Genomic DNA, 27,551 nt, shown 5'->3' with positions numbered 1-27,551 from the left:
CAAGAGCGCTACACATCCAGTGGATGGAATTAGAACTAAATTTTCCTGTGAAATTGCGAATAAACTATAGAATATGTCTTGTAATCGCATACAAGATATGGAATTTTGGATTTTACGATATCTGCTGTTCACTTTTGTATCATTAAAACACAAGGTATTTATATAATGTATTTTATTAACTTTCGGGATTCTACAATTTCATTTTCAAGTAACAATGTTTGTAAATAGATAATATTGCGCAATAATCTTAAGGTATTAATCATAAATGTTACTTAAACGTAAATACACTGAGAAACCAAAATTCTGTGCACAACGTATCTATCGAATGAACATAAGCTTAATTCAACTTACTATATCAGAATAGATTTGACGACATTTCTAGAAATATCGTCGCGTTCTACTTAAAGTAAAAATACATTTACACGAAAACGCGCGTACAATAGAATTATAAATTTCGTTTCTTCTCGGACAGTCGTGATTAAATTAACATTCGTAGCAAATTCACCGACAGACAAATGCAAATATTTGTATTTATAAAAAAATGTGTTCGTACGTTTGTATTTTTCAGTCGCACACAGGTATCTTTATCTTGTACGTAGAATTTAGCTTTCTTTACGCTGTGAAAGTAGTATTTCACGAGATATTCGTATTATTATATTAAATTTCTTTTATGTAACCTTCGTGCTCCCTCGTTGATCCTTTTTGTACAAACGATGCGGCTAAACTTTCGGATCGAGGAAAGCGTAACAAACCTTTGAGTATCGATCGTTAACGCGATTGTAAAAATCAATATATTTCTATAACTACGTTAGTAACATTTCCTTTATTTTACGATAAACGTCGGAATCTTGCAACCGTCTTTTTTTCCGTTCGTGCTGTGATTAAGAAAATGGAACATCGATTGATCATTTTTAAGAAAATCGTTGGAAGATAAACGCGACACTCGTACGAGTACAAGTATAATCTGCATATTTAGAAGGAGGAAGTATAATATTCGTTATTACGTTCATACTTTCTTTATACAGCGACGTATATAAAGGAAAGTTTATTTTTTGTACTAGACACTTTTAATCATTTGGTTAACAGTCATCTATCGTATTTACCAAATACAATGGATAATTCATCGCTTTCGTAAATATAATTCCATTTATTAAATTAATGTAATTCGTCGTACTCTATCGCTTTTAAACTTTCTTTTACCCGACACTGTGCATAAAAACAGCGCAAATTGAATAATTTTACGTAGAGTATTCAATTCTAATTCTCAACTAATATCGTTGAATATTAGAAAAGTGATCGAAACAGCAGTTTAGGTTAAATTATTTCATTTTAAAGCACTTGATTTCGTACTCTGTGTTTTACTTGATAAATATCATCGATGACACGTGCAATCGTGTAAGATATAAAATACAAATTGCCATTAAGTAATCCGAATATAATTTAAACCGAACTAAATCTAACCCAAACTGTTGTGCTCACTCAATAATATCAGTTAAAAATTAAAATAAACTATAGAATATGTCTTGTAATCGCATACAAGATATGGAATTTTGAATTTTTTTCAAAATTTTAGAATTTTAGAATTTTTACTTATAATTTATTCGAAAAGATTGTAAATTTCGATGCAAAACTAGATTCACGAGTCTAATTATTGCTCTTATTTGTTATTACGGTTAAAAAATTTGTCTACGTAGGAAGAAATATATATGTACTACACACTATAAATTTATATAAATTACATTCATTAAATGGTAGACAAACGAGGGAATACTGTTAATTAAAAACGATCAATCGATTTTTTGATAATTAAGCTTACAACAAGCAATTTATAAGTTACATGAAATGCTATACGGAAAATAGTTTGTCATCAGTCTGTCTTGCAAAATGGTATCAAAAGATATATGTAATTATGTAGTAAAAGTAAAAAAATGTATCCATAATTAGGTTCGTATGAAAGCAACAACCGCAAGATTATAATAAATATCACTGAAAAAGTTCAAGCTATAACTAACATTTGAGAATTCCGCTTTTAAAAGCTGTCTCGTGTCCATCCGTTTTTTAAATTCAGAATCCAAAATGGAATGTGCGATCGTAGGTATTTATAAGAACCTTGTTTTAAATTTAACTTTGAATTATTAAATAGTTTGGACAAATGCAAAAGACAAAAAATTTATCGATTTATTTGGAAAATAAGAAAATCTGGTACTTCTTTATCATTTGTCGTATTAATTTAAATTAAATAGCTTGGACAAATGCAAAAGGCAAAAAATTTATCGATTTACTTGGAAAATAAGAAAATCTGGTACTTCTTTATCATTTGTCGTACTAGTTTAAATTAAATAGCTTGGACAAATGCAAAAGACAAAAAATTTATCGATTTATTTGGAAAATAAGAAAATCTGGTACTTCTTTATCATTTGTCGTACTAGTTTAAATTAAATAGCTTGGACAAATGCAAAAGGCAAAAAATTTATCGATTTATTTGGAAAATATGAAAATCTGGTACTTCTTTATCATTTGTCGTACTAGTTTAAATTAATAGTAATTTCACTAAAATTTCACAAAGCGCGCCAGACAGCTTTTAAGAACGGATAGTGTACTAAATAATATAATTTCATAACATCGGATATCTAAATAGTAAAATTCTTGATGCAAGAAAACCTACACTGTAGATCGGTCACGTACGTTTAGAATCCTTAAATGTGCACTTAGAAAAAGAGTGTGCGACGCGATGCCGGCGCCAACAACGATATCGTTCACATATGAATTTGTTTGTCGCGAGAACATTGACAATTTTTCCCCATGGCAAAGTATATATATTCGCGTCAACGGATAACTTTTTTCTCTGGCGGTATAAATAACGTGTTTCTCGAAAATACTGCAATAATAAATTTATAATAAAATCAATGATAGGTATATAAACGTTAGCATAACAACATCTTTGGTTCTTAATTCTCTGTTATATAGAAACGAACAAAAAGCTTAAAAAAATGAGAAGAAATACAACAACATAAATTCTTTTCAAAAGAAGAAAGTACGTTTGTCTCAACTAGTAATAAAGAGATAAAACAAATCTGTAATAAATATATTGACATTAAGAAAACAAGGTAAAGAGTCATTCCCGATTTTCGATTCCAATGATCGATATCCAGTCCCAGTATTTATAACAATTTCTCTTTGATCGTCTCTTCGCCCGGATGACAACCATTCAACAACGAAAACAATTGCTAAAGATCTGTGTAATATCTTACAACGTTCTTAAACCTCTCATTGTAACACTGCGAATCGTCTGCAATCATTGAAAATTACCCTATATATGTTATTGATATGCTCTAATTAACTCGATCCCATCCTCCCTGATTCGGGAAGACAAATACAATGTTAATACACGTGGTGACAAGTTAGTCAGGGCAATAATACTTCGGATGACAATAATAACTGGAATAAACGTCAAAAATCGCAATAATAGTAATGATCGATAATAATCAAGATATCATGTGTGTCTGTGTGTCTGTGTGTGAGAGATAGAGAGGGAGATAGTAATATTATAATAATAATTCCTAAATGTTTTCGCACTCGTAACGGCGATAAAGGCATCGCTTAAGAACGAGTTTAGCAATTCCTCCAATGTTCAGTCGTTTCGATATTTTTTTTTTTTTTTTTTCTTCTTTTTGCCTTTCTACGATTTCCCTACCTGTCTTTTTTACTTTTTTATTTTTTTTTTCTTTTTTATTTTTATCTTTTTTTTTCTTTTTGTCAGAAGGTATGTAGAATTCGGCAGTTTTAGGGCAGCTATAGACTCGGTTACGAAAGACACGTTTTTAGTGGTCCACCACCCAGCCACGATCAGAAACAGGAGATTGCTCTTGGATCATGTGGAGTCGCCGAGGATATCGTCTTCGATATCCTCGTGACGCTACACAAAATAAATGGCATCGCTCGTTTAGCTTCTGACATATCAGCAGCCAACTGTCTCAGCTTCTGATGCAGCAGCCGCGTTGCTTCGGTAATCATGCTGCTAGCAGGTTCTTGATATTTTTTGGTGTGTTCTCCTCGTTCAGGTGCTTGGTGGTATAACGGAGAGCGTTCAGAAGACCCTCGCTTTTGCAGGGTGGTTGATCCTTCAACAGCTTCACACAGCCTTTAACCTGAAGAAATAATATACTTTTAGCATCCAAGAATCTCGTGTTTAAATTCAATACGAAGCTTTAAATTTTTATGTATAATAATATCGTAAATAATATAATTATAGATATACTAGGACTCTTATTCCTATAAATATAATCTAACTCGATGTTATTTCTGTTCGGCTATAAATATCTAGAATATTTTGTCCTTTCATCACGTATTTGCTACATATATTTTTAAAGTATTTCTTAAAATAGGTCGATCCATCAATTGACGTCAGGGACATATTAAATATATCCATTTTTCAATACACGTAGCAATAAACGTTAATACTTACATCGACATTCGAACCCTTAACAAAGGCACCTTGGGGATGAACGTGATCATAAAGGATCACTAACCCTACCATCACTCTCAGAACAAAGAGTTGAGTTTCCTCCCGTTGGAATTGCGCCAGTAGATTCCTAAGAACAATAACATATCTCATCTCGAACTGTTGTTGTTTCTTTATCTTTCTTTAGAAATCTTTTCCTCTAGACTACGTGAATGTTCTTTCGACTCGACTGCCAGTTCAATGCATTACTTACGGATTTTCTAACATGCGCAGGCAAACCTTGGCCATGGTACCAAGCGTTTCGGTGATGTTTTCGCGTGCTACATCTTCGTTCTGAAACAAGTACGAAATATTTGAAATTTAATATAATACGAATTTTCTACAAATTACGATAAAACATGAATATTACGGCAATGGTATATCATACTGCTCTATTCTCGATACTTCTGTCATTCTTTCTTACAGCTGTCACCAGCTATTGTAACGATGTTCGTCTAAGGTGAACAAGGAATTGTAATACTATCAATACGAATGCGAATAAGAATCGTATCGATCTATCGTACGTCGATTATTCTAAACTTCTATCGTGTGTTTTGTACCTATTATCCGGCTTATTGTATCGACATAACGTAGAATTGTTTGGAACTGCTTTGTTAAGCATACACGTACGACACTTGCACTATCCTTTCGTGGATATTCCAGATATTCCTTTCGTAGCAAAAGGAATATCCGAGTCAACAAATTACACGCGATAATATACTACACAGCATGAAAAATGCTTCTTCGTAAGCTGAAGGCTTACTTAGTATTTAATAGTAGTTACTATATCGTAAAACGAATAACCACTTCCTCTGTGGTACCAATTAAAGTACACATCTACAGATTTATTGCGAATGAATCTGTTATCCATTATGCGGGTAAATGTTCCGAGAACTGTTTTACCCTGAATCACTTGGAATAATAGCTTTTAATTTTCTGCTTCAGTGCCTGTCATTATTTATATCGACCTATTTTCTTTGTACACTGTCCCTCCACGCGTTTCGTCCCGTTAACGAAGCTACCCCGCTTTAATATTTATACGAGGAAACGCAACGTTCTTTTGTCCTCCTCCAAAATGAAGACTCGGGATGAAAAATGGAAAGTTAATTATTAATTCCGAGGCAAGATATAAAGCAGAGTGTTTAGTATTGCGTAGAGTAGAAAGCCAACTATATATATAAACACACATATACGCTATACGTACACACGTGTGCTTGAAGAATGGATTTTGCGACAATACCGCCTATTCAGTGTTGCCGAAGCAAGTAAATTTATTTTCAAGATTCTACAGACCTTTCACGTTTCTCTTTTCTCTATTGTAAACTACCTTTTTGCTCGTTTACTCCCGGAAACAAAGTCGATTTTAAAGCACGTTGAATGATTCAAAGTTAATAAACTCGCGAAAATTGTCAGAATTTTACTTGTTGCTTGAAACAACGTTCCACAGAATGTGCACTTTTCCTTTGCCCATTATAATTTGTCAGTCCTTTTCAGGAAACATTTACGTGACAGAATGAATAAGAGAGCTATTTAAATAACTTTTATTACGTCTGAAAAATTCTACGCACGAAAGGTATGAAACTCGATTACCTCGACTTTTATAAAATTGTTTTTTTCATTCGTGTCTTTTCTATTTATTTGACTATCATAGTGTCAAAAATATGCGAAAAACATACTGTAATTGTATTATGAAACAGACATTCACGTACAAAAATGTCAACCACAAAATCCTAGTAGTCATCCAAACTGGAAAGAAAGAATGACAAGTCAGAAAACGTATATCTTCTTAGGAAATATAAGCAAAAGAATTTTTTCACAAACGAGAAACAATATTTTTCGTTTCTATTACAAAGTACTAGTTTCTATTAATTCCATTCAACCGGAATTCTTGGCAATCAATATCGATTGGCGTCCGGATGGGTCGATAATTGTCGAGAAACGGTGCATAGATAGGGGAGAGTACAAAAAGGAGAAGCAATACCACTTACGTCCATCAAGAAAGTAATGGTCGCGTGACTCAGAACACGAAGCATGGGTGTCGCGTGGGCGTAGAACAAGGACATTCGGTTGGCGAGCTCATTTCCAACCACGAGGTCCTTCTCGGCGTTTTCCTGTCGCGCCAGGGATGCTCTGGTCAATGTTCTTCGATAATAACTGAAGTCGTTCTGAATTGCGGGAGTCTTCATCTTGTGTTCATCGAACTTCAAAACAAACTCTAGAATTTCTGCCAGCTGTTTCACCAAAGCCTGCTGAGTCTCCAGATGTTGGGTCGGCGAGAGGTTGCCAGAGCATAGTTCACCCAAGATCTTTGGTACTACCTTTTCTGGAAAATATCGAAGCATTTGCAAGATGAGCATTACGATTTCTAAACTCGAACAATTTGTTCCTTCTTCTCCTTTCTTTGCAACTTCGTCGGATGGTTAAGAATTCTTTTCTGTTTACCACATGTGTACAGAATTATCTGTGAATCAGTTGCCATGGTATTTCAACTGGTTTTATTAGTTAAATAAAAAAAGTATTACAAAGATATGTTCGTTGGCATCGTTCGTAGACACGGTTCGTTGGAATAAAATCAAGAATTTATTAATACATAAGGAAACTTTCTTTCCATAAAAAACTGAAATCACCTTGCCTCTTTTTTAAATGATATTCGAAATAAAACAGGGACACTTTGATAAACAAAATTTTTATTCCAAGCTGTAGATTTATTTTTTCACGTGAAATCACTTTTTCGTTGATCGCAAGTTACATGATTCCCTTGTCATTTCAGCATGAAGCATTCGTCTTTTTACTATTAGCTCTTAATTTACCTGACTAAAATCTTACGTAATAACAAGTTATGCAAAATACTAGTTTGAAAATGTACAAGGAGAATTATACAAATTTGAAGGAATATAAAAGTCAGTAAGCAGAAAACGTCGAAGAAGTTGGTTATAACTCTTTAGGTTGTCCTTTTTATTTCCGAGTTTCTAGATTTGTTTATGATGGAAAGATTCTGTCCAGATGATATGCTTCTGGTATTAATAGTTCACGAGGTGGCGAACATTTTCACTTCCACTTGGATAACTATTACTACGTTATGCAAAATAAAAGCAATAAATGCCCCTGAAGTTTATAAGCGGTTGCGAGTTTCGCTGGTGCCGATGCAACGATATTGGATTTCCAATCATCGTGTGTACCGGAATATTCAGGCTACATTGAGGCTAAACAACAATCCCTCGCGATTCGTTGCTAAGCCAGTATCGACATTTAGGTTCTTACGTTCTTATTTGATTTCAGCGAATGACATCGTAATTAAAACTATAGAAAAAAAATAAATGTTCGTTTAAAAACGCGACAAGCCTGTACCACGAATTTTGAAGGAATTGATAGATTTTGCTTCAGAAAGAATAATGGTCAGTCTTCGAGAGGAAAATTAATCCTGTCATGGGAGAATTTATTTGAATAAACTTGCGTTAAGGTACCCTCGCACAGCCAGTAGCCTTGTGCATCCGCAATTTTTCAATTACCCACGATAATTACCCACGAAATCTCATTGGCTAGATACATATATACGGAAATAATTTACCTTTATGCTTACGTAATCTTCTATTTGTCTATCGTGTAAGATTATAATATTAGACACCTCTAGCGTTTTACTATTAAATATTTATTGACTGTTACAGATATACATCGTGCTACTTTAAACAATCAATTTTGATAATATCGAGAAACGTTCCGCTTAATGAAACGAGGTTTTATAAAGTGCCCTAAGACGTTTCAAAATATAGGAAATGATTAAAGGAATATGTATATGAAAGATTAACACTCACCAAGTTCCAATGAAAATTCATAGAATCTTTTGAGCTTCGCAACCAGAGGGGCAACAGTCAGATAGGCTTTTCGTTGACACTCCTCCGTGGGCGCCGAAATCGCCTCTCTGATTTCTTTCCCTGCCCCTTTGTAGCACTGAATCTCCTCTAAGATAGATTCTGAATTTTTCAGAACCCTTTGCACCGCTTCAAAGGTTTCCCGCTCTATCTCAGAAGGTTGTGCATCTAGAAATATTTGATAAGAGCCAACTATTAGTCTTTGGAAACAAGTTTTCTTCGCAAATGTTAAACAGTACGATATTGCGCAACGTTCTGCGTTGTCAAATAAAAGTTGGAAAGCATTGCGAACGACAAATTCAACGTGCAAGAACTACGACCGAAAGGAACGTTTCCGCTGGAGTGTGCTTGTCGAACTTACTTTCGAAATCCAAAAAGACATCGTACTTTTGAGGCGTGCAACAGGTAGACTCGTCTCGAGCCAAAAGACTCAAAAGCTTGCCCATCTTCAGTCTGATACTTCTTTTCATTCAGTATTATTTACAAAATGAAAGACATCTGTAACAGATGAAAATATACATATTAAAGTCTCTTTAAATTTAACAGCTCGTTAAAACGAAATATCACAACCTGCTACTCGCTTTTATCTATCCAACAAATTATTTAGTCTCCTTTTAAACAACTTATCGCGCTTATCCTTACAAAAAAGTCACACGTAGGACTGAAAAAAAAATGGTAGACTTTAGAATCGACCCCTAATCAAAGTTTAATCAAACTCTAGTGAGAGTTTCTCCATGATACGAAGTTTATCTAAAGTTGGAATATCACGAAAATCAAGAACACTCTTGGGAAAACTGGTTGATGGGTATATCACGAGGTAGAAGGACGGTCGAACGAGTGCCAAAACCTATCAAAAACAGTCTGAGTGGAAGAGAGTGAGAGACAGTTGGCCTGGCGTTCCGAGTTTGCGTCGTTACTGCACGGAGTCACAGCGGAATTTGAATTTCTGACTCGATCACTGCGCTGATCCGCGCGTACATGTCGAAGTGTTAATTCCAGACAAACTACGCGTGCTTGTACGTACGTATATACGTACGTGTAAGAGTACATTAGGCAAGCCGCGTGTCCGTATCGGGAACGCAGAACGAATGAGTTCTGCGAACTCGTCAACGAGGGATGAACCTTCTGTTAATTCCAACTAACAGAGTTAATCTGTGTTGACCTTACCTGGAACGGCTAAAGATTTCAAGGACTAACGTCTCTCGTGCGTATCAAGGCCAACTTATCATCGTAAGCTTTGATTGATTTTCACCCTCGGCTTTTACCCTCGTTGGATCATACGTAATATCATGAGATTTAGGAATAAATACGGGTTAGGTTGATTAATCTTAAAATTTTTTAAATTTAGCGTCCAATATGAAACGTTTACTTGATACTATAGACAGTAATAGAATTAAAAAATAGACACACATATATGGAATAGAATAAATAATGTGAAATGAGTAAAAAATTGTGTGAAAAATGATATGGAAAACCAAAGGTTGCATTTTTTGGGGAGAACGAAAATTCGTACAATATGGAAGCTAATGGATATCTACTTTCTGTTAAAATATTTATAATCTTTATTGACTGCCACCTATCGTGTCAGTATTCGTTAAAAATCTCTAATTTTCGTTTCTGTTATAGAATCTTTTCTGCTCATTATTCAGGCATTCGGAATTAAGATACGTATTATGTAATTAAACGCCGTTTATGTTCTTTATGGCGTAAATCACAGAATATTAATTAAAACGTAATGCTCTAAAATTAAATAAATTAATCGAAACTCTCTTACGATGATGCTACTTGAGGCTGAAAGTATTTACTTTAGAAGCATTTATTTCAAAGGATTCGTAGGTATAGCACAAAATTTTGCGTTCGTATTCAATTCCTGGACTGAAGATGTTTCAACGTAGAGAAATTAACACCAGCAGAGGCGGAGAAATTTGTTCCGGTGGTAGAAGAGAAACTCGAGTTTTGGATGAAAAGCAATTACAAACGAAGAGCTAGATAAAGATAAGTTTAAATTACCAGCGAAACTGGTTTGTTAGTTCTCCGTGACATAACAAGAGAACCTTATCAACTTTCGTTGCAAAAGGCAATTAAGTTTCACTCGCGGAATGCAATCGTACTTGAATGATGGAACGAGAAGTTCCTTTATCGTGCAACGTGTAATCAATGATACGTGGTAACGATAAAGTCTCTGACAAATGCTGGAAACGCTCGACGAATGCTTGTCACACACGTGAGAGGACAACGATCGAGTTTGCTAGATCTAAAATTGGGCACGGAGGGATTCCAATGTACCGGCGAATGTCTCCGTTATTTTTAGCAGAAAACGGTGTGTTCCGTTAACGAACTTCTCTTGTCACGTTGAACCGCTTAGATCTACCTAATTAGCCAGCGATCCTCCGCAAAACCAGTTCCTGTTTGTTCTTATTAAAACGATTTACATAGAAATCTATCGTAAAGCTATGTATTATTCGTTTCTTCCAACACGGTGCTGGCTCGATCACGTATCGGATGCAATCGAAGATAACTCCCATAAATGTGATAAATGTTTACGTTGAAAATTCCACCGATGATTCGACGCAGAAGCGTATCCGGGATCGCAAAATGTTATCACAGTAGGGATACAATAATCTCCGCTTTCGTACCATCGTAGGCTAACGAAACGATTCTTGGCCGAACAGAGCGATTGCCTCACGATCAATCGTACAAACAAACCATTCGAACCATCTGAAATCGCGTTAACGAATCACCTCGTGGCACGCGTTCTGGTTAGAATTGAAGCACAAAGAAAAATCTATCCTCGAAGAAATAAAAATATCCATAGACACAGATGGACGAACAGACAGAAAATAACAAATTAGTCGGAACAACCGGCAGATTCTCCTGTTCGAAAGTCGAAAAGAGGATGACAACGATTTAGTGGCACGAAAGATGATATGTGAAAAAGTTTCCTTCAGAAACTCACCGTGAAGAAGAGTCGGCGTGATCGCGCTCGAGAACGCGAATACATGACGCTGACAGGTGCACGTCGAAACCTGGGGATGGTCAACAAGTACGCGTACCGAGTGCAACAACTGTCATTCAACGGACGGCCATGTTGCTGTTCGTAAGGGGTTGCGTTGTGTAGTGGCGCGGTTCGAGCCCTCTCCTTATTTGGTAAACGACAGTGGCGGCGGCACGTTCGCGCGAAAAATCAATGAGGTTAGTTCACCGGTTCATCCTCAGGGTGACGCTGCTTACCACTTATTTAGAATCGCAAAGGATTTCGAAATTTTCCATTATTCGAATAATCGACAAAATTTGTAGAACTTTGGAAAAATGTTAAATGAAAGAATGATCTTTTAATAGTACATAATCGGTTCGGTGGGAATTTGGGAAGAATTATATCTTTAGATACAAGTAATTTACAGTGACGGGTAGTTTAACATCGACAAAAGCTATTATCGAAGTTCATATATAATCATGGAATTTTTTATCGATATTATGCCAGACTTTTCGTGCTCAGCACATTTGGTAAATAGTTTAAAAGCTGTTATAAATCGGAGCGAATTAATTTAGTTTCAAAATATAGAAAGTTTAAAATTATCGAACATTTCCTGTCTTTTTTCTACCGCGTGTAATTTTACGTCAATATCGTGGAAACTTTAAAAGTTATCTGCTACATCTTTTATCTTTCATTGCTTAATTCGCCGGAACTTACTTAAGCTAGCTTTAATTTTTGATCCGTTTAAAATTACATTACATTCTAGAGTGCAAGCGTATGCGTAAATGTGTAGAATTCAGATGCGACATGTGCAGGAATAAGCGAAAGAATGCAAAGAGGGTTTACCTGATAAATAAAAGAATATGACGATGAATAAATATCTCTCTACAGGTTCGTCAAATAAAATTTAGAAATAATTAAGGCATCGAACATCCTAATTTCCAAAATTATCTCCAAAGAAGTGATATAGATCGAATCAAAATCTTTTAATCAAAAAGCACACGTTTATTTAATCTTTTCAATATTTTTGAATCTTTTCCGATGTTTGTCTAAAGTATCACCACATTTTTCAAATATACATCGATTGATATATCTTTTCTAACATTCGATTCTTCCCATTAAAATTGTAAATTGCAAACACGTCGAAATCCCCTGTGCCTTTACTGTCGGATTATCGACGTCGGTACGGTAACAGCTCGTATTATAAAATACGTTTATAAATTTAGAAGTCCTCTAGAACTCGTGTTCAACTCATCCGTGAGGGAGTACAATCCTCGTCTTTTTTCATCCTAGACTGTAGACCAACGGATTGCTAGTGACGGTCAAGATGAGACTCAAAAGTGTGAACAATATCTACGTCTTGTCTGACTGACAATGAATATAGCCTGACCGATTTACCAGGAATCAATCGCGTTAATGTTTATACAGCTTTGCCTGGAATACTCGGGTCAGTACCTTTATGGGTTAACGCTCGTGGGGTAAACGAATGACATTGAGATGGCGAGCCATTTATGGACTACAAGAATATTCGTCTCGCTTGTTACTAAACTTCTTTCAGAGAGTTTCCTCGAAAGTTTTGCATTTCAAAGATTTGATTTGTCGATGCAATGATCGTAGAAAAGTTTTAAAAATATTTCTTTTCAACAACTATATCTTTAAAATGAAAGAATAATAATAAAATATAAACATATTTTTATAGAAAAAATAGGAATATTACTATCTTTTCTCTTTAATGGCGATATAAACGGGAACTCGTATTTAAACAACGACATATCACCCAATCTTATAGATCGTTATACATCGTGACACGTTCAAACAAGATGTGGAGAAATCGTTATTTGCTTCAAGGAAATTCCGTGTCAAGAGAGAATTAGTTCGTATGATCTATCGGATACTGAAAGAAGAACCAACGACGTGGATAACCGTCGCGATTTCACTACCATTTTTTCGATAAAGCAGTAATCGTTGCTGACATTACACAAACCACCCTACGCTTCACAAACCTCACGTGCATTTACTACTTGAAATGCGTGTGATAGGGCGAGTCTTATCTGCAAATGTTCTCTCTCACTGTATCGCAAAAGTACGACCGTGTTCCATAATAATGTTTTTTTTTTTTTTTTACAATTTGTCCTAAAGGACATTTGGTAAAGTGTTATCATAATAATGTATGCACCACAAAGAGTTTTTTTCCATTTTTCCATGCACAACACAAACCGTAAAAGAAATTAAGGTGCCTTTGACGAGATATTTAAAAAATTTATTTCACACAAGATGGACTTTTTCAAGTAGCCTTTGACAAAAATAAATTCTGATTAAATTATTATAAAATATTCGTTTAGGCTGTTCATTAAGGTCGAAGATGTAAATAGAATTATTAATTTCTATCAAAGTCTGAAATGAATTTCGAGAGGTATCTTTATCACTCGGTTAAAAATCAATTTACTCATAGCAACCGATGTTATCTCTCTCTCTCTCTCTCTTTCTAAGTTATTTATTATAAAACAGGAAACAATGGTTAATTATTTATTAAACTTATGATACTTACAAAAAGAAAAAGTCTTACAACACTTCTCGATTCTGCACTGTCAACACTGTTCTCTTCGACTCTTCTTACAACTCTACTCTCTTCGACTCTTCTTACAACTCTACTCTCTTCGACTCTTCTTACAACTCTACTCTCTTCGACTCTTCTTACAACTCTACTCTCTTCGACTGCCGTTACAGCTCTCTAGCGACTACCTTTTATGTTGCATTTTGGTATTCATACAGATGTGGATGACTATGGTCAAGTACACCTTTCTTAATTAAGAATAACGGGTATATGGCCCATCCGTTAACACTTATATTGCTTTTTACCTGGGGTTCATTGTATATTATAAAATTCTAAATACTATTTTATGGATATTACCGACAAACTGACTCTGATCCTCAACAGAATATATAACTATGTAATAAATAACAAACATCCTAATTTACGTGACAGAATTTCTGCCGAAACGACCGAATCACGTTGTTGTTCCACGTACATATTCTTCTTTGTTCGCTTGTCCCTAACGGTGCAAGACTTTCAGTGTCTGTTTAGACCATCGTCAGTTTCCGCGATGCATCGTTTCAGTATTATCGCGGTGTCGTGATTTTTGCACCTCTTTCAAGTACACGATTGGATAATCGTCGGAAACCGTGGGCGAAGATAATCGACGTCTATTAAAGGCCTTTTTGTGCATCAATTCCAGCAAATCAATTGAGACCCTCACCACCTCCCACCATGACCCTCCATACGGTCCTCTCGAGCTCCCCTTTCCTTCGGTCAACCTTAATTTTCGTCGCTGCGACGATAGGCAAACCGACAACCATGATCACGATGACTCTGCTACCAGTTACTTATGTGCTCACGTACTTACGTATGTACATGTATAGACACTTGTAATCCACCAGATACTTTATGCGTCAAATGTTACCACGACTTATGACTGGCACTGACTTTTTCTTCCACTCCTAGTTCGCCTTTATTAGAAGAAATTGCTTACCAGAACGGCTTTTGTCCGTCTCACGCGTAACGTTCTCTGGATAAACTGTATGACGCAGAGTTGTCTAATAAGCAGGTTTATCGAATGGAAGAAAGTGAAAGAAGCTAAGGTATAAACTGGTTCGATTTTTCTAGCAAGTCTATAGGAGTACATATCCGACGCTTTTTCGTGCTACCGGTTGCACATTATATTAATGGCATAATCGGATGAACGTATGATCTAAATACGTAATTCAGGATTTTTAGTCGATAAAACAATTTGGAAACATTTTTAGTATTTTCACGAATACGTTAATCTTTTGATATTACAGATTAGCTGACATTTTATGAAAACGACATTCTGTCGCCACATATTTCTATATTATCTCTAAAAGCGAAAGTGTTAATACTATAATAACCGATGGTGCTACACTGGGATCATATGAGTATTAACTATTAACGTTGATATTATTTTTTTATATCAGCTTCGAAGCAGTGCTGGCGTGTGTATGAGCGCCCATTAATATATAATTACTATTGTTAAATTTTCTAAAAACCTCTTAGAATCCCTGTAGATTTAAAAAAACGTTATACAATCTACCAAATGAAAATAGAATATTTGAAGTTATTGAACTTCTCTATAAACCTAACTCAAACTGTACTTTATTAAGTTCACGGTAATAGTCGGCCACTAATTTACTCGAAACTATCCAGCCGTCGTATTAATGACGCTTCTTAATCGAAGCGTAGCATAACTAATCGTAAGACAGCGAAGAAATAGCTTGGCAGTGTATGTTAAGCGCGTAGGTAAGCACGCCACTCATTCCCGAGTGGCTCATGAGTCGGGATACGCAGTGGCGTGCGTGCTTAATAAGGGAAACGTGTGCGCAAGTACGTACGCGGCTTAAATACCAGGCGAGTAGCGCACGTACCAACGACGCATCGCCGCGACATGACACGTCGCGATATGGTAACGCACGCTTGGTCTCCTCGTCTCCTGGCCAATCACTAAACCGGGCTAACCATATCGTGCACAGCTCGGTGGCCTCCTTAACAACCTGAGCAAATTAATCGCGGAACACAGCGAGGATCAGGGCCACCAGGGACGAGCACGTCGCTTTAAAAAGTTATGCGACCATTAAGTCGAAACTGGCACTGAAAGTGGCGCGCATGGAATACAAGAAAGAAGTCTCCCTGTCTGCTTAGAAGAAAGATGTTCAGTGCTACTTTTGCTTGTGGAAGCTCCTTGAGCTTGCGGGTTGTAGAGTGGAATCGAAACAGTTGCTTTCTTTTAACGAGGTATAATTTGTTCGTTAAAGTGACATTAATGGAATCATTAATTAGCAATTTAATCCCCTCTGATACTATTCAACATGTACAATGCAATAACGTTTTCTATCTATTCAATTGTATAAAAATATTAAATACATGTTCAATGAAATTGTTTCGACATATGTAGTAGAAATATTGTGCTGTCAGGTAATCTATTTATATCAATTATTAGTTCCATATCCCCTATCGGAATATAAATAACTGCAATCATATTGCATGAAGCGAGCATGTAATCATATTATTTAATTTCCTTCGATATTAGTTGGATTTGAATTATAGGAGCGTGTTCCGTAAGTAGATACCTTTTTCTCATTTAAGAATTATGAGGAAGTATGCATCATATTTTTGTTAAACATATCGCTGTCTATTTCAATCTGCTTTTCAGTTTCTTAAAAAGTTTCTTAAAAAAAATTATCTGTGAAAGTATGTCTCTGCAACGTTATGAGTTGACGCTATCGCGTAAAAAGAAAATGATTAATTGACCTATGATACTGATCACTCTGCTGCTGCTTAAATACGAGTGGAGTTAAAGTCTGTTTGACTCATTCGTATCAAGATACTGAAACGTTAAACCAACTAATATCGTTGGAAATTATTTTAGGCCATAGATATTTCATAACCAGTACGTCGCATCGTGCAAGTATGTGGTCTGCGATATCTAGAAGGTTATAACGTGCTAATAATTTACACGTTGTAAAATTCTTATTCCAAAAATTCTTACAAAATACAAATACGAATTACGAACATAACGAAGAATGTTCTTATATTAAATTACAGGATTGCTTTTTCTCATTCAAATCAGATAAATAATTTTTAGAAACTCTTATCGATTAATTTTTTCCCTTTGTTTTGTTCACCCTAACTTTTTTAATCTTTTTTTTCTTCATTAAAATTTCAACTTAAATAGAAACTTAATATTATAATAAGAAACTTAAATATTAATGTAATGGAGGTCATTTTATAAAATTAAAAAGTTCAAACGATTTAGAAACCATTCGCACCCACACGCACCATACGAAACCTTTGAGCACGCGAGGCTATTATTGTTCAGTGGCCCTGTCCTCCTTAAGAACGAGGCAAATTAATTAAAAGCGGCAACGGTAGAAAGAGGAAATGACCGAACCTCAGATTATACCGCATTTCCCATGTGAGCATTAATAACGTGCCAAATTAGATGTCGCTAAATCATGCATATAATGGCATTAAATTGACTTTGTTTTCCCATACGAAAGAAAAGGAAGAGAATTAAAAGCTGCATCGAACAAATTCATTTAAAATAACATTCTGACTTTACCAATAAATATCATATAGCAGTTTATCGATCAACCATGATCAATTAATCAATTATCGTGCGTCAGTTAAGCAAATTAATTCCATCATCCTATTTGCCCTATAAAGCATCAAACCACTTCAGAATCTCTAAATTGAATTTGTTTGGCGACCTGATCGAACATCCTGTCATAAACCAAGCAATTTTATAGTATAACGTAGTTTATGGGTTTCCAATCTTATCCGAAAGTATCCAATCTGACAACGTTTCGGAGTACTCGAAGGGGTATACTTTATTTACCGATTTAATATGATGCAATTGTCCGCTGCTCTTAGTATCAATAGGAAATTAAGATCGACAGTTCCATCAATTCCATCAAATCGTTCCATTAAAATTAGAAGTTACACGGACGAATTACCGATATAGAACAGGGATCCTGCTTTTCCCAAAACGAGAACATCGCGTACAAGACGGTCTAAAGGAGCCAGACTTTCTATTTCGTCTATTCCGATATAGTATTGTACTCTATACATTATACATATAGTGCAGATTCTCAGATAGCTATAGATATACATATAATAGAATACCACATAGTTGTTGGTAGCGAAATTATCGTACGAAACACCAAACTCGGAAAATGTAGATTTGGATATAGCGATTAAGCAAGATTTATTTCTTGAGAGTAGTTTAAAATGGTTCAATTTTAACAAGAGACTAATTATCCGATACCTCATTCTTCCAACGAGAAACTAAATCCCAACATTCGACCATGAAACCATGAATATAGTCGTGAGCCAGATAGCTTTCAACACGAACAAGATGCTCCATTTTTTGAAACAGATTCCTGTAATCACGATTCAGATTCTAGAGGATGGAGTGATAAAGAATGACTCAGTGGTTTTGTCACAACAGAGAATTAGCGAGAGAGCTGTCATCGGGTACTCCTATTTCTACTATACATATATCTCTATGAATAACATACGTGTGATAGTGCACGTGTTCGCATAACGAGAGAAGGGACGAAGGGAAGAAAGGGTTGACGTGTTCGTAGATGCATAGATCATTTCAAGATTCAATGGTTAATCTGTCCTTTTTTCTCTTCTTGCATTCTACTCTTCTTTCTTTTCTTTTTCTTTTTTCGTTCCTTCATAAGTGGATGCATGTAATCGATTCAACGAGGTTTAAGTTTCTGTTTCGTATCTCGGTACTTGGGTTACGTGATGCAGAAGCAAAATACGATAGACGTGAAAGTCTCTCACGCTGTACGTTAATTTTCCGTAAGCTATCACATGACAATCATGCGAACGTGAAACATATCTGAAAGGGCGATACCCTGGTAAGAGCGTTTTAATTATTCAGATTCGGAGCAGAGCGTTTCTCCTCTCGATGGAGGATGGGTTGAACATTCAGGAAGAAAGTATGAATCGTTTAGCTGGAAAGTAAGCAGTGAAGTATCAGTTATGTACCGATTATGATATTACACGAGTATTTGAGACTGAATAATTTTTAATTAATTACAATCACGATTCACCTTTAACAACTATTTTAATAGACGAATCGAAAGACGTTACAAATTTTATAGATAACCGGCAAAAATTTATATAATACAATTAAAATTCGAAATCTATAACTTTTTAGTTTAGGAACAAATTACAATACGAAATTTTTCCTAAATGGTAAAATTGTTTAATCGAATGATGTGGTGGACCCAAAAAAAAAATTAAACATTTTATATATCGCAGAAATATTTTATATCTGAAATATTTTAAAGGAAGCAAATTTCTTTAAACAAATTCCAATGGTTACATAATCTGTCATTGAATAGTATGGTTTTTATCAGAAATCGCACGTACCACGGATATTTTTATGGTTGCTTACGCCACTGGCCAAGCAGGGGGGATATCGTCATATCCCGGACGAAGACAGGAAACCTCCGAGCAAAATTCCCCTCTGCTCGTATGCACGTTTGCTTTGACAAACCTCTCTACATACATACGTATATGTGCACTTGATTACAAATGAAGCAAACAGAGAAAAGGAGTGAACCGTTATAGAACGATCGCGATTAGTTGACAGCGATCGATCGACATCTGTCGTCTGGGCAGAAAATATTCAAATTCGTAGCATACATCGCCAAGTCGGTGGAAAATATTTATAGCACCTATACAGAAAATTAATCGCACCAGTTATGTATCGGAAAATTATTGACATAGACAGAAATATTATATTTACATTCTATGGTATTTATTAGCTGTTTATAAAATAATCGATAGTATACACTCTAAGGGCAAAATACTTTTTTATACAACATGAAAGCGTGTGTCGAGTTAAATTCAATCATGTACGATGCAATGATTTTTCAAGGTAAAAGATCTAGGTAAAAATAATCTCTTAGCACAATATACGTATTGGTTTCTTTTATTGCGAAAATTACAATTTTATTTTGAACGTTTTTGTTTCAGTGTTGATTAGTGATAATTGGTATATGCATATATATTATGCATACAACGTACGCAATGAATTCTTTTTTTGTACTTTAAGTTCGATCCAGTGACTTAGTACGTATCTCCTTATTCCTGACATCCCGTGTTTTTATATGTTCATTTTCTTACGATAAACAGAATTACGTCACGGTGTACGAAGCACACACGTGCGATAGCATGTAAGTAAATACTTTCCACACACGTGATCACGCCACATCCGCCTATATGCGATACCCCATAGAAGGATGTTAATGCTTGTTCCTATGGTTACCCATATTGAAGAGTTTATGGTATGTAAACAAAGTAGTACCACCTCTATCAACACGATTCGAATTTCATTACGTTCCATCACGCGAATTCCGATGTTTCGATCGTTTTTATTTCAGCTACGAATCCAATTATTTAAATGAAATATCTACCTCGCACGAATACGAAATATCTTCCTTTACAATTATAATCGAAGCGTCTGATACACGACGTTACAGATTACTCGCAAGCTACGTGTCTCAATAAATTACCATATAGAAAAATTGTAGCAAAAGCTATCTCTGCTGTGTTATCTTTCTATTTCAAACTAAGGTACTAAAGCGAGTTGATAAGTTGATTGCTTCCGGTCAGACTTCATAAATAATTCAATTAAAATTATAAGTTAAACATGCAGGATATCCTACGAGCATCCGTGGAAATTAAACATAAAAATAGAACCACAAATGATCTATAAAAAGGTCTTGATAAAAATGTGAAATTGAAGGAAATAATAATTTGCTGCTAATATCATTGCATGTCATATTCTACTGAAACTACGCACTTCTCTATCATTTTCAATTATAGAATATAATAGTTAAACTTATATGGAAATCTATAGAACACCCTGTATATTTATACATTCAGATAGTCTTTATTAGATTAATGTTACATTCGATTAAAGTTCATTAAAGTTGCATTTCTACCATCTTAATAATATTCCCTTCGTTATTATACACGTAGAGGTACCAAAATCTTAGTATTGCTTCCAAACAAACACAGGTACACAAAATCAATCTTTAGATCAAAAAAGAAATCGAAGAAATAGTTGATAGAAGGTTGCACAAATTTCTTACATTTTTAATTTTTATCGTATGAAGATTTCATGTTCTTTATGTAGATGATCTATCGTTCAATTCTAGATAGCATTTAGCGACCCCAAAATCGCCAAATTTTCCATTGGGTCAAGGCTATTGACCAGGAATGCATCGACATGCGGTACCGTTCGGCGAATCAATTTCTACCTGGAACAGCAACAGCCCGATGGAATTCGATCGATGAAATTCTCCGTAGTTAGCCAGAAAATGAGTACACCGCTGTGTGGCTCTATTATATAGTCGGAATCAATACCAATTTCTAGCATGCACTGCTTGGGTCTCGATGTAACTACAAATTGAGGAAGACTCGACCAGCTACGTATACACACCAAACAAACTCCAAAGTTTTGCCACTTCTGGAAATTTGTATTCACGACCGTTCGTCTGCGAGACAATTCCATTCGAATGAGATTCATCTCTCCGGGCAACAAAATTGTTGCTTTCCCCCCAGTACCTACCTGTTGTTTCCCTGTTCTAGTTTTATTATAAAATATTATGATCCTTTCAATAGGAATCTCTCTGTAGCATTTTAATTTTATGATCGTCTGTTTTTATCGTAATATAGTAATTTGATATTAACATACAAATACTTGTATTACCGTAAATGTCAGGGTTTAAGTTATTTGTTTTATAGATCTTTTGTAAAATGTATATATATAAGAAATGACGAAAGGTTTTTGTGATCAGAATGATTATGACGAATGAATTATCGCTCATTAAATACCACTGGTACAAGATCAAGTTTCTTCAAGATTAAAATATATCCATGTCAACTAATTATCAATGATTTTAAAGAAAAGAATTTGATTAACTCGTACGCATTCGTAGAAAACAATGGAATAACGGCGATTTCTACAATGTTGCGCTAATTAATCTTCAATTTCGTATGTACATAATTTGCAACCTTTAATTAATAAGAAATATCTTGATTTTATACGGGGGAAAGATCTCATTCGGTCTTGATCATGAAGCTATTGTGTGCTAACATTCGTCATTAACCAAATTTCTCCTGTGTTCGATTCTTCTGAATCCTTGTTAATCGTTAATAGAAATTCTTTCGGTTCCTTTGCACTCCGTGCAGTTTACTGTTCCTCCGGTTCCGTTACTCGACCGATAAACATTTCAGGAATATTCCATTTATAGCGATGTATATACAATTAAACTTACAAGTACTGCTTGTTTCCACAAAGGATACAACGTTTTTAATCGGCATACTAAATCACAAGATTTAATTAGAATCGAGACGTAACGAACAAGATTTATTGGCAACAGATGAAGAATACAGTTCTTTGTAAGGAACTCGTGCTTGAAAGTTAAACTATAAATATGATTAACGTAACGATTGAGTGAACGATTAAAGAGTTTGGATTCAATACCTTTCTTCTTATACTCATATTTAATTGATAGAGATTGATGAGAAAATAATACTACTTTTAACAGCATAGGGACATTTAGATCGTGCATGTTTGTGCAAATTCATATTTTTATAAATAGAACATGAGAAAATTGATCCTAAGCAGGTTTACATGATATTTACAAGTAAGCTTCCTCTTATTGACTCAAATAACTATTATAAAATTATTCGAGTCATTTTTTCGTTCTTACAGATACTTTTTCTCACTCAACTTAAAATGCACAATATTTCCACATTCTTCCGTTACTGTATTAAGGTGTATCATAATATGAAACAAGGTTGAATTTTTTAAGGCGTAGAAGCTTAGCTGACGACAATAACCCTACCTTACTCTATAGTGGGTAGTATACTTTCTCATATACATTTTTGTAATTTTAAGTATCGCAGCCATTCTAGATTAAACTATCGTCCAGTTGAATAATATGTGAAAAACGCTACGTAACGAATGGTTACGGTTTTCCATTTTGCGGTTTCCCATTTTTGGTTCCCATTTTCGGTTCCCGCAAAAGAGCGGATGACCTACTTGTTAATTGGCCGACAGATAGGACAGATAGAAGCGTCCTGATTACGAGTAACGTGCCTCGATAATCTAATAACGTATCACCGGTCATGGATCCATAAAGAACATGATGAAAAAGAAACGAAGACCCTCTGAGGGTTCGATACTCGTTCGATGTTCGTCGTTGAAAAAAGTATCCTATGAAAGTTCGTATTTTATCGCGCACGATTCTGCGCCAAACGCGACCCTGCTTTCATCGCCCTTTTTTCTCTTGTTACTTTCTTTCGTGATGCCTTTTTGCAGTGTATCGAGTACCGTAATTATGGCCGTGTTAAGCACTCTGTTGATATAAAAATTCGTCGTATAAAAACAGTTGATTGCAATCATTTTTATCGAAGTTACTCGAAACACTCGTAAACTCTACTTTTTCTTCTTTAGAAAATTCAGTCACGTATTTCGTTTGGTAAGACTAAACATGTTATTTAAACATTATTACGAAACATTAGTTAACTAAGTGAAATCTCATACCCGGAAAAGATACGTATGTTGTAATGATTTTCATTTGCGTAACTTTAAGAATGTGTGCTTTATTTTTCTTTTATTTTTGTCATAGATAATATAAATAACGTGATGATTATTGGTACAAACGCAAGCTGTTATATAACATTATCATATTTATCGTATATAGATAGGTTAATAAAAATAGTGTAGCGTAGGTCAATAAAAATACATTTGTCACTTATTCACTGGTAAATCAAACTTAACCTTGCTGTTTAGGTACTATGAAATATAATTTTCATTTATCTATGTATTCTATCTATGTATCATTTATCTATCTAAATAGTAATTTGTGAACTTACACACCTTTCTATTCCTCTTTCATGGTTAATAATCCGTGCAAGTGCTTGATCGATTACAAATTTAACGATGATTGCACTAAGAAAATATGGGATAAAGCAAAACACGGATAGGAAGACACGATAGTACATTGTCGGCAGAATTCAACACGGTAGGTGGAGAGTGCGTGAACGAATTTTCAATTAAAAGGAATTAACGATAACGAGTTCGGCGAAGAAGAAAATAAAAAGTTCCGTAGACGGTTCGAAATAATAACGCATAGGCGATCTTCGATGCACGCTTCCTTCTTCCGGCGTTCGAACCAAAACAGAATTTCAAGACAGCGCGCACAAGGAAATAGAAAGAGAACGAGAGAAAGAGAAGGACAGAGGGCAAAGTAAATGCGTTTAACGTTTTAAATGATCCGGAAAAAGCAGAAATTAAGCGAGTCTGCTCGCAATTAAGAATAATTAACGATAATCCGTTCGGGAGAACACGGGTTCCTCGCAGTTATACGCGCGAGCGCGCTATTTCAAATTCTCCAGGTTCTGTCTTGAAATCGTCTTGAACGACGATTTGTCGTCTGGCAAATCGACATCGTGGAGGACGTTAGTATGAAATTGAGCCGTCATACAGCCTTGTGCGAATTTATTACGTTCGCCTCGAGTTTCGCGGTTTCCTTTGTCCGGCCGATAAAAAATTTTTCAACGTGAAAACAGCGCTCGCGTGTGCATCTGGCGTAGAGATTCCCTTCTCTCTCTCTCTCTTTTTCTTTTACCCTCTCGATTCATCTTTGTCTCTCTCGCTCGGTTCTCCATCGAGCATTAATGATTCTGTCCTTGTCTCTTCGAGAGGCCTGATACGCACTTGACTTCCACGCGGAAACGAATCGTACACGTGATACAAGAGCACTTCCGACGACAGAATAATTCATATATACATAATTTAGCGAAAAAACAAACGAATCATCGTCCCGTTTTCACCGTGTCTCGCGCTGGAAAATCGATTGTTAATGCTTTCGCGCCTCTTCAGTGGTCTGAATCGCGTGATCCAACAGCGTTTGCAAAATATACGTGTGGATATTAGGCGTGCATTGGTAAATTGGTCTGTCTGGGTGTAGAAGGGAAATTCGATTTTAACCATTAGTTCAGCGGTAGCATTTATCTCTATCTTACCTTAGTTTTGGTTACTAGATAGAAGCTATAATATGTATTTGTATAAAGTTGAAAAAATTGGAGTTTAGCGTATAAGAAAAGATATTTCTCAGAATCAACGACATTGCTCGTATCTGTCCGAGTATTTATGCTTCTCAATGCGCGACGTGTAGGTATTCCATATACAAAAGCATAAAACAATGGACAAGAGATGACGGAATAATTTGCATCGTGGACAAGATGACGAGACCTTGCATCTGTCAATCATTTCCGAAACGGCAAACATACTGCGTTGATTTGCAGTCGATGATTAACTGTGCGTTGTAGCGTTAATAAAACAATTTTTGTATTTGCTAGAAATATAAGTTAAGAATACTCTAGCGCTATGATATATGTAGTATTCCATTTTCAGTATGTTAAATTGAACTCGGGCGAAATTTCTGAGAATTAGGTGATTCGCATAGCTCTTCTAGTGTTACTTTAACATACTTAAGATCAAGTTCATAATTTAATTGAGCCACGTTTTGTTAGTAGTTATGTTCAATCGTATTACGTTTATCTCCCTTTACTCTTGTATATTAGACATAATATGTGGTAATATGTATAAAGTGCACACTGTTACATACAATTACTCGTAATTTCTTCTAGACATGATACAATAGCAATGATAAAATTATCCATCAGTATTGTTGATCTAAGTACAGTATCGAAAAAATATGATCTATATTGATACAATTTCTAGATAAATGATATTCTTAAACTTGACAGATACTTAGAATGTACCTGCAAACATGTTCATCTGAATTTCATAAATTATTTTACATTATTTATTTAAAAAAATAAAATATAAAATATGTTTGAATAAATCTGAGCTGCTTTCATCAAAATATTCAATTGCATTGTTATACATTTGATTCAACGCACCATTGCACGTTAAACCTTCGTACAATAATTTTATACCATTTTTCCCTGTACGGTATTTCTCATTAATTTTTAATTGCCTCGATCCTCCTATTTCGCCGAAAATTCCAACAAAGAAATTACATTTTATTTTCCTTCTATCTTTTATCAATATGAGTAATATCATTTATCAATACTATTGTATTAATTGATAAAATTCACTGAAGTAAAAGAATTAAGTGTCTCATCCGTTTTCTAAAAGTCTTATCGTAAAGTCTGACGAAATTAATTAAAAGAATCGTTACTTTTGCAATTATTATTTTCCAATTTTTGCAATATTTTCCAACCAGTCTTCTATCGTATCAACTGCAAACTTTTTTCCCTATTTCTAGCTCAACCACGCAAGGACAATACGATAGTACAAATATGACGATAGGTATAAAAATACTCGTCACGCTCTGAAAACGGTTTCTTTGACGAACCCCTGGTATTATCCGCGGTGATTATCGCAATTTGTAGCAATTTCTTCAATCCGCACGTAATGACCGTTGGCGAGGTGCGCGTTTTGCAACGAAGAATCCTCGCGAAAACTGCACGACCCTATATTCAGATGCGTAACGAACCAAAAGAAACGAATAGAGAGGAAAGTTTATTTACCTTTCGTTGAAGCGCAAGAAGGCAAAGCATGACTCAACGGGCCCGAATTATTATCTTGAAAAACGTGAGAGAGAGAGAGAGGGAGAGAAAGGGAGAGAAAGGGAGAGAGAATAGCGGCTTCAAGGGAAGATGTTCTCGAGTGTCGACATTGTTCTACCTTCGTCTGGTTAATAGCCACTTCCGGTTATCCAGGAAGAAGTAACCCTCTTCAGGCTTGGGCGGGAGAGAAGAGCCTTTTTCAAAAAGGAAAACGATCCGCCTCTTTCGCGCTGACCCAAAAGGTCTCCGGTTGCCGCGCGACGATAAGCTTTTATCACTCACAAAACACGCAGCACAAATTCGTAGAATGTCTCAATACAGATTTCCTTGTGTCTGGTACTAGATGTTTGTTTTATCTTGTTTACCGATGCGTCTTGGGAATTTCTAGCAAGTTCTCGAAAAAAGAAAAAAAGTGGAAACTAAAAAATGGAGCGAACTAACGTTCCTCTCGTTCTTCCCTTATTTCCCTCTACCCCTTTCCCTTATTCACTCGATCGTTTTTCCTATTTATCTTTCAAAACTGTTCCAAACTGTCGTAAAGAGTCCCCCACACGAATGTTTCTATATGCGAATCACAGTTCGTCGGAAAATTCTCGATGGAAGTTTCTCTTTCTTTTGAGTTCCAGAAGTGAGATTTATGAAAGAAGAGAACACACCGACTGTGCTCGGCCGGAGGTTGATATAACACTGTCAAAGCAACGGCGTGCGGCAAACGACGAGACAGTTTCACCGAGAGGCCAGTCAGCTGGCGCTCCCCACTCTTGATACGTCACTGTGTACACTCCTCCGTCGTTCTTTACAGATTTTCAATTCCACGGGTCGTTCTCTCCTGTGATTTCGCTTATATAGAACCGTGATGGAGCTCATTGTCCACCGGGGGATTGGAAAACGTGTCTCTCGCGACCCGATGTAAAAATTTTGTTTCTACCAGTGGCCCCGTGAAAGTCTCCAGAACCAATAAATACGTTGATTAACGCACGCTTTTACCTATTC

General features: G+C 35.6%; 1 protein-coding gene and 2 long non-coding RNA genes across 7 annotated transcripts in view; 2 read left to right on the top strand and 1 right to left on the bottom strand.

Moving 5' to 3' along the window:
• LOC132907129 (uncharacterized) overlaps positions 1–27,551 on the top strand; it is a 110,619-nt gene that overhangs the window by 4,331 nt on the left and 78,737 nt on the right. The window lies entirely within an intron of this gene.
• On the bottom strand, positions 156–27,254 carry LOC132907387 (CYFIP-related Rac1 interactor B). Of its 5 annotated transcripts, none has more exons than XM_060960442.1 (7): positions 26,677–27,254; positions 8,732–8,868; positions 8,314–8,538; positions 6,490–6,824; positions 4,716–4,795; positions 4,466–4,592; positions 156–4,148 (listed from the first exon to the last, which is right to left on the bottom strand). In XM_060960442.1, the coding sequence occupies exons 2-7, from the start codon at positions 8,838–8,840 to the stop codon at positions 4,011–4,013; spliced, it is 1,014 nt and encodes a 337-aa protein (XP_060816425.1). In that variant the 5' UTR covers positions 8,841–8,868; positions 26,677–27,254; the 3' UTR covers positions 156–4,010. The 5 variants fall into 5 exon arrangements, with proteins under 5 accessions (XP_060816425.1, XP_060816427.1, XP_060816428.1 ...); XM_060960444.1 differs by lacking the exon at positions 26,677–27,254 and adding an exon at positions 26,520–26,658; XM_060960445.1 differs by lacking the exon at positions 26,677–27,254 and adding an exon at positions 13,893–14,023.
• On the top strand, positions 13,265–13,639 carry LOC132907388 (uncharacterized). The gene is made up of 2 exons (XR_009658162.1): positions 13,265–13,435; positions 13,498–13,639. It is a non-coding gene; the product is annotated as an uncharacterized LOC132907388 (long non-coding RNA).

This window comes from Bombus pascuorum, chromosome 5 (assembly GCF_905332965.1).
Source record: "Bombus pascuorum chromosome 5, iyBomPasc1.1, whole genome shotgun sequence".
In the NCBI taxonomy this organism is placed as follows: Eukaryota; Metazoa; Arthropoda; class Insecta; order Hymenoptera; family Apidae; genus Bombus; species Bombus pascuorum.
Note: the sequence above shows the minus strand (reverse complement) of the source record. Positions and strands in the feature narration are given on the sequence as shown.

Coding starts and splice junctions, on each gene's coding strand:
- LOC132907387 (XM_060960442.1), bottom strand. CDS start 8,840: ATGAAAAGAAGTATCAGACTGAAGATGGGCAAGCTTTTGAGTCTTTTG. Junction 6,825..8,313: donor TGAATTTTCATTGGAACTTG/GTGAGTGTTAAT, acceptor GATATTTTCCAG/AAAAGGTAGTACCAAAGATC. Junction 4,593..4,715: donor CTGCGCATGTTAGAAAATCC/GTAAGTAATGCA, acceptor TATTGTTCTTAG/GAATCTACTGGCGCAATTCC.